This window comes from Physcomitrium patens, chromosome 14, assembly GCF_059467195.1.
Source record: "Physcomitrium patens ecotype Gransden chromosome 14, ASM5946719v1, whole genome shotgun sequence".
Taxonomy (NCBI): Eukaryota; Viridiplantae; Streptophyta; class Bryopsida; order Funariales; family Funariaceae; genus Physcomitrium; species Physcomitrium patens.
Window position 1 is genome coordinate 1166667 of NC_143423.1, and position 10473 is coordinate 1177139.

A 10473-nucleotide genomic window follows, 5' to 3' on the forward strand; every position below is an offset into this window, starting at 1 on the left:
AGCAGGGAAGTGCTCACATTTCAGGCTCCTTGTGCATACAATTCAAGGTGGAAGGAAATAATATAAAATAAATGAATAACATACTCGATTGTTGGAGGGTTGGAAGTTGAGAGGTTGGTGTATGAGCTTTTGAACACTTCTTTGTAGTTAGTTTGGCAGATTAACATGAAAATGGTGCTGCATGGTTGTGGGAGCATAGAACTTGAGGTTTTTGGTGAGGTCAACGTGGAGAAAATTTAATGTAAAGTTACTTGAAATTTCTTCAACAGAGGTGGATTATACAAATCCAGATGATTAGGCTACACAGAGGCAGAAGAGTTGCGTAGGTGGCAAGTGAGGAAAGCTACAAGTAAGGTGGGGATCAGACAGGGGGGAGCCAACTGAAGCACACAGGCCCTTCTTCTACTGTGGGGGTATGGCGACCATGCGGGGAACGGTTGTGAGGGTGAGTTATGGCGGGTTTTATGCCTTCAGAAAATAGCAATTCTAGACGCGGAATGTGGCGGTGGAGTCATCGAGGACGATCTTCTGTCACCCGGCAGCAGCCCCAATACTCCGCAGTCGACATTCTCCCGAGTGTCTCCACGCCCTACAGGAATCCATCGCAGCTGATGCGTGTCGGCGAATCTATATCTAACTCTCGCTCGCTCACCTTATTTTTTTTATATATAAAAACATATCTACAGATATAGCATTAATGAGGCTTCGTGAGACTTTAACTGCCGTCACCAGAGAGCTTCTCATGAGCCTACGCTGTTTTAGTTTTCGCACGGTGTATTTTTCGGAGGAAGATGCGGCCATTGGAGTTCAGGAGATCGCTACGAAGTGGGGAGGCTATTTCACAGCGGGCGGATTCTCTGTTGCCCCCCCCCCCCCCCCCCCCCCCCCCCCCGAAACGAAGCCCTGCTTGGTGAGCGGAGCTCGTTTTCGGTCGGCAATTGGGAACTGTTACAAGTTGGTAAATAGCTGCCAAGGCTACGTAACCAAAAGCCTTTGAGAACTTGTGTGGGACCGTGTAGAGTGTTATGGAAGGTGATGGCTATGGTGGTGGTTTCAATTTTTCTGCGTCTTCTTCTGCGCAAGAGTAGCGCGCTTGTCCACCTTCTGCACTTTCTTCAAAATGGTCTCCGGCTTTGTGCTGCACTTCACATACACCTTGTTTAGATCCTGTTCGCAATCCACCTTCTCCACCCCTGAATCAGCAACCACAACACTGTCAATATCTCAAAAAGTGCAGACCTGGCAGAAAACTTAGTCCTCGAAGCAGGAAGGACGAGCGTAATGGCCAGCGTGTGAAGTTCCGGAGGGAAATTAGTGAAGAAGACAGACCTTCGACATCGTCGAGAGCCTTTTTCACATTCCGCACACAGTTGCCGCAGCACAATTTTACGTTAAGCTCAATTGTTTGTATCTTCGATTTAACTTCTCCAGGCTCCTCCGGTTTCTTCGCCGGAGCTGAGCCGGATGGCTTGGCTTTAATTTCACCCTCGATGAACTTGGGGTCCTTCTTGACTCCTGGGATAAACATCTGCAATCAATATGCACACCAACACCATCAGCACCGCGAATCATCCGCTTGGAAACAAAACATCCTGACAAGTTGAAAAACCTGAATTGCAAGTACTCGCAACCATCAGTTTATCATCGAGCTCACTTCATCAAGGAAGACGAGTTTCTGGTCCCCAGATATGAAATAATACGGTCGGGGGTCACGGAAGTTCTCCATGGCGCTGGAAGGCTTGAACGATGAATTCTGTTTTACAGACGATGCACCAATTCGTCTTGACGGAACTGACAATGCGAATCTCCCTACGAAACCATATAGCGATGGAGGAGAAAGAGCAACTCTGGTGGCTAAATACTGCGAACCCGCAGCGTGACGCATACGTCACGACCCCCTTTTGGAGGTACGCGTTGATTCCGATGCCCCAACTTCTGATAAGACGCGCACGCGCGTCGACTTACGGACTCTGGTGGTCTGTTCCGACAATATGGTAATCCTACTGCAGACATTGTACAGACACCCGATTCACAACACTGCTGGTTGCTGAGGCTGCCTCGCAACCCAGATTGGGGGAAGCAGGCTCCTTACGGGACACGTTACTCGAGCACAGTGCTCCTCGTCCAGTTGGCCAAAGTTTTTCGGAGGTGATCTTATCTGGCCACTCAGGGTTGCACCATTCCTTTCAGAAGTTTAGTACTGGTGTACAATTTTATTATTTTTTTTTTCGTGTACATAAATGATATTTTAAGTTGAGAATATTTGTGGCACATTTCAAGGCAATAGAAGAACATGCAAACCGCCTCAAACTAGTGATCAAGAAATTGAAGAATAACAAGCAGAATTTTGATAGTGAAAGGAGTGAATATGAATGGTTTGAAAATAATTTGTAAAATCTCTGTAGTGAATAGTACCTGGAAGGCTCATCTGACACATGCTACAGAATGTAGTAGCCATTCTACCAGATGTGGGTACATACTTGAATACGGTAAATCAACACTGAACATAGTATTCTGCATGCTTCGCCATTGCTCTTGGGTAGGTCACACTGCTCTTGCGAAAGTCTTTCTACATCAAAGACGCATGTAAGACGTTGACAAATCGGTTGGTTTTGTCATTCCTAACAGCTCAAATTTTTGGAGTCCTGCCATTCTGAGACTAAAAGAATCACACAATCCGCAAGTAGGTGCAAGATTCTTGCGATTTAAGGTCAATGAATATAAGAGTCGGAGCAAATTGCAATTGAACACGTGCTCCTGTTCACGCGTGCGGCAAACACTGAAAAAATGGAAACGGTACACAATAACGCTAGTCATGTCAAATCTCATATATGGGACAATGAAACTTCAATATACAAGCTAAGCCCGCAAAGGTCAAAACAGGCGTGGAAGAATTAGGGCCAAAACCCGTAAAATCTCCTGCGTTGAGGATCTAAGAATCTAGCTGCTCTAGCCTCACTCATGCTTCCTACAGGTTTTGAACTACCCAGTGCATACCATGAAGTTCTTGGCAGTGAAGCAGCCTTTGGAGGGGCAGAAACACTGTAGCGTCTGAATGAATCCGAAAGTTGTCGTAAGAACCCTCCAGAGCCACTCATAGTAGCCGAAGCAGAAAGAGGTTTCCGCTTTCGCTGTTCAAGATCCAAGGTTTCGAAGGGCCCCGAGTCGTAATCAACACTAATAAAGGTGGCGTCCCGCAGAAATCCTGTGTTCTGTGTTTCGGCCAAGTCAGAAGTGGGAGAAACTGTTCCTTTAGCCTGTCCGACGTCTTTGGCTTCTGTTTCATTGCACACAAGTTTCAAGGCCTGCACCACCTCGCCCATGAATGGTCGATGAGAGACTTCAGGTTGTACACACATGGACGCTATTGCAGCTACCTTCGCAAAGTGGTCAAATGGAAAGTTGTCTTTGAGGTAAGGATCCACAAGCTGCTCTAGTCCATCCTTGCTTGTAAGGAGTGGGCGTGCCCAAGTAACTAGATTCTCTTGTCCAGGTGGTTGAGACATATCCACGGGTTTACGCCCCGAGAGGAGCTCGAGCAGTACCACTCCATAACTATAAACGTCACTCTTCACAAGCAAATGTCCTGTCATTGCGTATTCAGGAGCCACATATCTGCAGTTTAGATCCAATATTTTGTCAGTGCAGAAACCAAGGCACGATCCTAATAGTGACAAATATGGCCATTTTGGAGGTAATCCGGTGCAAAGAAACAACTCATTCTGGACTTGTTTCACTCGGAACCAGTATACTAAATACTTTCCAATTACATGCATGGGATTTTATGAGGAGGAACTTCTTTTACGAAGATGTCGCTAACCCAGTTCTTTAAGGAGATGGACGGAACGGCAAGCTTACCCAAACGTGCCCATTACTCGAGTGGAAATATGCTCCTTGCCTCCCTCAGTTGCCGATTTAGCTAGACCAAAATCAGATACTTTTGGAGTGTAATCGTCCTCAAGTAGAATGTTGCTTCCTTTAAAATCTCTATGAATAACCCTAGGCTGAGAATCTTCGTGCAGGTATGCCAGCCCACGAGCAGCTCCTAATGCAATTTTAACACGTGCATCCCAGTTGAGAGGAGCAGTGTATTTATCTAGACCTGGAGGTTGCACAACAAAGTTCAGCTAAATTAGACACAATTTGTGGTCATATCTCCGTAAGTGACGTGCAAACCAACAACATCAAAGTGGTCTACAGTATCCAGGAGTACGTACCATGCAAGTGAGATTCCACGCTCCCGTTCGTGATGAGCTCATAAACCAAACATCGTATTTCCTCAGTACAGATGCCAATTAGCTTCACAAGGTTGCGATGGTGCAATCTGCTTAACATTTCTACCTCCGCAACAAACTCACGACCACCCTCATGATCATCCCTTGTCAGCACCTTTACAGCCACTTCAATACCACTATCAAGTACCCCTTGGTAAACTCGACCAAAGCCCCCTTCGCCGACTACATTATCAGGTCTAAAATTATCTGTTGCTCTTTCTAATTCTGCTAAAGTGAACGTCTTAGCAGTGCATGTGTAGTTGGCCATGCTAGATCCATAAGAAATCGTTGTAGAGCTTGCCATACTTCCTGATAATAATGACCCTGCAATAGCAAAGAAAGAGCTTAGAACGTCCAGTTTATCAAGGATGAAAATCAAGAACATAAGCAGGATCATACATGAAGATGGTATTCTGTGTAGAAGGTACTGCCACTGGGTAGACGTTATTGATAACCTTTTTAACCAACAGCTATCACTAGGCCATATTAGGACAGAGGATTGATCAAAAAAATAACCATACAAACTAGATGATAAACAATGACCATAGATCATTGCGTCTAAAAACATGTCGAGATGAAAGTACGGGACAAGGACTGGGAGCTGTACGAATCTAAAGAGAAAAATATTGGCAACCAGCAAGACTAGCCAAAAGTCCAACTAACGAATACGAAAGACATTTCACAATCTTCTAGAAGAAACATCATGATATTTTCCTATGAAAATCAAATGCGACACAACTCGATGGATCAGGTGCACACCTTCAGGTTTAGAGTTGAAATAAGCATTCATTCTCAGTTGGATCAGTTGCACACCTTCAGGTTTAGGGTTGAAATAAGCATGTAGAGGACCGACAACCGAAGGCGAAGTTTTCTCATCCAGGCTGCGGCGTAGGAGAATGAGCCATACAATCCCAATAAATAACAATACACCCATAACCGAAGCCAAAGCAATCACGGTAATCATTCCCGAACTGAGTTTATGATTTGTTTTATTTGGATCCACCCCAGATGGAAGCTGGTTGACAGGACCTGAAGGTGAAATATTCCCAGGGAACTGGGGAGGTGGAGAGGGAGGAAGACCTGCAAAACAAAAACTCCCCATGAATTAGGCTGACATGCAAATAATTGCTCGTTAAGCCACTAACAAGAAATTATGACTAGACATTTATATGTAAGTCGTGATGGACCTGGGCTTTCAACATTATATTAAATTGAGGCACAGCGACTGATTACCTGGGTAAATTATATAAATAACATAGTAGGTTCCAAATAGTGTCTTGTTCAATGGAACTTCACCACTCCACAAGCGTGTAGCAAGAAGATGGGCAGTGGTGTGATCAAATTTGGTATCTAGCGGCACAAAATCTGCACTCACGTTTGTCTTGTCCTGGTTGGGTTCAACAGCATTGGCTCCTACAATACGGACTTGACTAGTTTGTAAGAAGAGTCCAATGGCCAGTTCCTTGGCCAGCTCAGCCACTAGAGGAAAAAACTTTTCCAGCTTGATTTCAAGCCGAAATTGAGCGCGCATGGGGATGACACAGCTACATGATGGAGCGCCTGGCGGCGTGTAGGTGTAGCCATCTGGACAAGCTTGGTGGCAATCTGTTGAACCAACATAAATTCTCAAAATCGTTTGGTGAGATTCGTCATAAATACAGCGCTGAATCCAGAAGCTGTAACTACCAAGAAATGCTGGAATATAAATTATGGTACAACAATAAGAGAAGCAGCAGATAAGAGGCACGTCGCACCCAAAGAAAATTGCATCCCAGGTGTCTCACCTTCTGGATAGGTGAAATTAAAGGATGGAGGACTAATAGGTTCAAGTGGAGACGGCGCTGCAGACTCAGCTGAACATAGACACATGATGCAGTGTAGAATAGCCAGGATCAGAAGGATGCTATAACAACAATATGTTTAATGCCATACAAAGGCCGCGGGGTCATCGAAAACGTGAAAGTTAACACCCAAGTAGCACTCTAACAACGAAATATATTATGATAGCCTGAAAGAGGAACTATCCAATCAAAGAAAAATCAATTATCAGGCAGAACAGTTTCGAGATTTAAGATGACTTTCATGATCAATTCAAACAAAGAAATAACCCAGTATGCAGCAAAATCACCTGCTGCAGGGACTTCTGAAGGTGTGCTTGAAGGGGTGTCTCCTTCAGGTGGAACAGATGTTGCAGACACAGCCTGAGGTGCAGATGGACCAGGTAAATCTGTTAAAGATATGGATTCATCAGTAGAATTTCTCCCATACATTTCTTCACGGGAAGACAGAGATGGTCGTCTTTTTGCAAAATGAAACAAAGAGGAGTCTCCAGGGAACAATGATCCTCTGCCAGAAGGTACTTCTACTGCAATTCTGTCTCGGTTCTTATTAATGCGGCATGCTGTAGTGTCCTCAGGCTTATCTACACCATGTATCAACAAAAGGAATAAGATGCTAGAGGAAAATAGTATTAAGAAGACGGAGAAACAAATAAACCAGCTTTATCTGGGCACTCTGGATAAAATCCGTCAAGCCATTCACCCCCCTACAAAATTACGCTTCAGTTGCCAGATCGGAAAATGTCCACTCGGAATGTTAGTAAGATAGATAAAATACAGAACTTCGGGGTGAAATCGTACTAACCGTAAGTGAAGCCCCCAGTTGTTGCCGTCAGTAGTAACACGATCAGCAACTCTGCAATCCACCAGTGATTGCCACGCATTGTGACAAACGCTTAAACACATGAATACCGTTGAATGTAGCCCACTAGAGGCTACTACAATCGCTCTGCTTGTCTCAGCTGAAGCTTCGAATTGTTTGAATAAGTATAATGAGGTCGAAGTTACAACCCCACCTAGACGAACTGTGAAAGATTGTCGAGGTCCTCCAACCACCCTCGAAATAAAAAACCATAATAAGTACCACGATTGCAGAAAAAATGCTTGATAAGCTTTTGGAATCACTGCGTGCAGTCAAAATCAGACCTCCAAATGTTCATATCCAATGCATCCATGACCTTCCCTCCATCATTCACAATTCTAGCGTGTGGGCATGCCATTCCACTATCTCCTGTGTTCATGCGTCCTGAAATGCATCCCCCACAATCCTACAGTTTTTTTGCTTCGGCGTTGAAGTCCAGTAAAATGGGACAGTTGATCGCGGTGCCAAGTCCAAGCCCCACAACTCCGATTAGCTAGAGGTCCACGTTGCCGCATGAGAAACTGGTATTGGGAGACTCCCATTGTTCGGACCTTTTAAGTGCTGAATAAACTGACTTGTATGAGGAATTTCCTCGTTTTGTGACATCTGCAATGGCAATATGTTCCATTAAAAAGATATGGCGCCAAAAGTACAATGAAATCCAAAACGACAAATTCAAGCCGGTGAATTTGAGGTAAGGTGACGTTCAATAAGGCTGTTTACGACAAAAACTTATCTAGAAACTCAAAGGTGACAAGTAAATGAATCATAATTTCCAGGCTCACGTTCCTTATGCCGACAACAGTCACTTCAGATTCAGTTTCAAACCTAAATCTAAAAGACACTTATAAGGCCATTGAAAAATGAGAGTCAACATTTCGGTGAGCATACAAAAATGTCATAACATCTAAGTCCAACTTCGAGGGCAGTCAAAAGCTTGACCAAAAATAAATCCCTAAACTGAATGTAAATCATCAAGTGTGCAAACGCGGGCACGCTCAGAAGCGGGCACCAGAAAGTCACAAGGATGATAGTAGGCATTCTTCGACTGTAGTTTCATTAGGGAACTGAGCTGAAGCGGAAACCCTTCATACCGCAACATCAGTCATAATGCATTAGATTCCCCACCCATGACGTTAATGTACGCCGACCATAAGGTAGGTGGCATACTGGATCCTTCGGGCCTTAAGTAATGCAATTTCAGGAATATCTTACAGCATGAATAACCTTCAGCAAAATCACAAAGAAAACCCAAGACAACACTGAATGGCTACCTGGTGAAGAGCATCCAAGTCAAGAATAGAAAGCGGACGAAATCCAACGATAGTTATCTCAAGGTGCCGCAAGCCTCATGCGACCTCCTTGACCTTGATCTTGCTGTGAGAGTAACTAGAGTTACAGTGCACTGATCCCCTTCAAACTTGAACATATTCGAGGTGCGTAGCATTACTTTAATGCCGCCACTACGACCACTTAATCATAACTTCGCCTCCGCGCAATCCAAAGAACACGCGGAAAATGCCCGCTGCTGCTGTACCTGTCTCCAAGTGACCAAATGTAGGGGGTTGGGAGGTAAGAGCCAGCGATCATAGACCCGCCTACGAAAAGATGGGGGTCGCACACCCGACCTTCGTTGAGCGTGATGCAAAAGGGGATCTTCTAGCCCCCAACGAGCATTGCATGTAGTAGTACATAATCGACAAACAGTGCTGGGTAGGGATCAGGAAAAAGGACGCAACCTAACACCAGTATGTTCCCTGTCGCCCAGTAGCAATAGCAGAGGAAATCCAACACGAAAAGGTCCTCCGATTTGACACCTTCGCAAGCAGCAAAACAAGTTCAACACTACCCTCAGTGCTAGCCCACACACATTACGAGGGTGCGATCATTGATGGTGCCAGAAATAGGCGCGCAGCTCTCAATTACCGCACTCAGACGCGACATTCTCCAACTCTCATCTTGCACCCTAGAGAAAATGCAACAAGCGTGCTTGAGAGAAGATATATATATAAAAAAAAAAAAAAAAAAAAAAAAAGGTAGGCGTCAAATCCACTGCACCACGCACTAGCCAGAAACACTCTCGGCCTGGCGACACCGACACCAAAAACAACGCATCATCCTCCACTGGCATGGCTTTCAGAAATGCCACCGCCGTAATGAAATCACCATTCTGAAATCTAAACCGAAACCCCTGCTTCTTTCAAATCCTCCCGCTCACAAGCCCTCCAACACAATGAGCCTCTCGCACGGGGCGGGAGACACAGTCGCGTGTAGCAACGAGCACATGTAACGACGCGGGATGGTGGTAAGAGGGGGGGGGGGGGGAGAAGAAAAGGCCACAAAGTAAAAGCAGACGGTATTTGAAGGGTCTGAGGGACTGGCAGCAGCGGAGAATAAGGCGGGAGGAGGAGGGACATTATTGACCGAGAGAGAGGGGCCGGGGGAGTAGTTGTAGTCGTAATAGCCTAGCCTAGTCTAGCATAGCAGCAGTGTGTGTGTGTGTGTGTCACGATCCTATCTTCTTCTTCTTTGCTGTAGAATCGGCGCCATTGCAACAACACTCACCCCCCCCCACCCGTCCTGTCGCGACCCTTGCGGTCGGAGCCAGGCTCCCGATTCGTTCCCGAACCTCTGTTCCCCGCTTGGGTACGCCTGGTGTGGTCGGGATCGCTTTCGGTTCCATTGACGTTCTCAACGGTGAGCAAATTCTGTGCAGGTGCTGCCAATTCATTGCGAAGCTCAAAATCTGATTTGGTTAGAATTGAAGTGGCAAAATATTCAAAATAGGTTCTGACTTTTTTTCTTCATTTCATTTTTCTTTTTTCCTTTTTTTCCCCACTTCTATTGATGTTTTAGTTACTTCAAATTCAATCTTTGTTGTCAAGTTGCATGACTTGTAGCAAATTGTTTGCTCCTCTTGCCTCTTGCATGTTGTATTGGTTTACTTGCATGTCTCCTCTTGTAAATTTATTTGTATGAAAAGTGTTGAATTTTTATCTCAATCAATCAGAATATATATATATATATATATATACAAAATACGATAGGTGAAAATTTTCATTTTATGCAAGGGACATAAGGACAAACATATAAAAAGTAAGAGATTAAAAAAAATAGAATAGGAACAAAAACTATATACAAGAATAAGAATGAAATAATACTTGGATTATTTTAAAACATGTGTGATACATGATTAAAGTGTCTTTCATCTTATCTAATAGATTACTACAACAAAAAAACTAAATTGTGTTGTTAAATCGATTTTAATAATTTGGTCTAAATTAAGACTTTGATGATGTAAAATACATATGAACTCACTATCCAACTATCAAGGATTATAGAGAACTAACTCCTTAAAATGAGCCTCAAATTTTAATTCTTATAGCACAAGTTTGTGATTTATTGATATGGACTTTCTAGTATGAACACACTGATAATTAGCTTAGCTTCCAATGTCAAATTGACATATGGACACTTATCTTATTAAGTCACATGACAA

At 44.1% G+C, this 10473-nt stretch overlaps 2 protein-coding genes across 5 annotated transcripts; both read right to left on the reverse strand.

Moving 5' to 3' along the window:
• Positions 1-226: 226 nt before the first annotated feature.
• On the reverse strand, positions 227-1984 carry LOC112291426 (uncharacterized). The gene is made up of 3 exons (XM_024538788.3): positions 1655-1984; positions 1330-1528; positions 227-1193 (listed from the first exon to the last, which is right to left on the reverse strand). The coding sequence occupies exons 1-3, from the start codon at positions 1883-1885 to the stop codon at positions 1054-1056; spliced, it is 570 nt and encodes a 189-aa protein (XP_024394556.1). The 5' UTR covers positions 1886-1984; the 3' UTR covers positions 227-1053.
• Positions 1985-2799: 815 nt separating this feature from the next.
• Positions 2800-9163, reverse strand: LOC112291425 (receptor-like serine/threonine-protein kinase ALE2). 4 transcript variants are annotated; one of them, XM_024538785.3, is made up of 9 exons: positions 8249-9163; positions 6918-7580; positions 6403-6696; positions 6059-6127; positions 5508-5879; positions 5034-5354; positions 4218-4598; positions 3859-4102; positions 2800-3615 (listed from the first exon to the last, which is right to left on the reverse strand). In XM_024538785.3, the coding sequence occupies exons 2-9, from the start codon at positions 6994-6996 to the stop codon at positions 2895-2897; spliced, it is 2481 nt and encodes an 826-aa protein (XP_024394553.1). In that variant the 5' UTR covers positions 6997-7580; positions 8249-9163; the 3' UTR covers positions 2800-2894. The 4 variants fall into 4 exon arrangements, with proteins under 4 accessions (XP_024394553.1, XP_090111674.1, XP_024394555.1 ...); XM_090255548.1 differs by lacking the exon at positions 8249-9163 and having other exon boundaries at positions 5088-5354; positions 6403-6501; positions 6918-7568; XM_024538787.3 differs by lacking the exon at positions 8249-9163 and having other exon boundaries at positions 6403-6501; positions 6918-7171.
• Between the last annotated feature and the right edge of the window lie 1310 nt (positions 9164-10473).

What these genes read in the sequence shown, in the direction of transcription:
- LOC112291426 (XM_024538788.3), bottom strand. Translation starts at nt 1,885, where the DNA reads ATGCGTCACGCTGCGGGTTCGCAGTATTTAGCCACCAGAGTTGCTCTT. An exon ending in AACTCGTCTTCCTTGATGAA is followed by an intron (nt 1,529 to 1,654) that starts GTGAGCTCGATG and finishes TATTGATTGCAG; the next exon opens with ATGTTTATCCCAGGAGTCAA. An exon ending in GGCTCTCGACGATGTCGAAG is followed by an intron (nt 1,194 to 1,329) that starts GTCTGTCTTCTT and finishes TTGCTGATTCAG; the next exon opens with GGGTGGAGAAGGTGGATTGC.
- LOC112291425 (XM_024538785.3), bottom strand. Translation starts at nt 6,996, where the DNA reads ATGCGTGGCAATCACTGGTGGATTGCAGAGTTGCTGATCGTGTTACTA. An exon ending in AACTGGGGGCTTCACTTACG is followed by an intron (nt 6,697 to 6,917) that starts GTTAGTACGATT and finishes TACATGGTGTAG; the next exon opens with ATAAGCCTGAGGACACTACA. An exon ending in CGTGGAATCTCACTTGCATG is followed by an intron (nt 4,103 to 4,217) that starts GTACGTACTCCT and finishes TGCAACCTCCAG; the next exon opens with GTCTAGATAAATACACTGCT.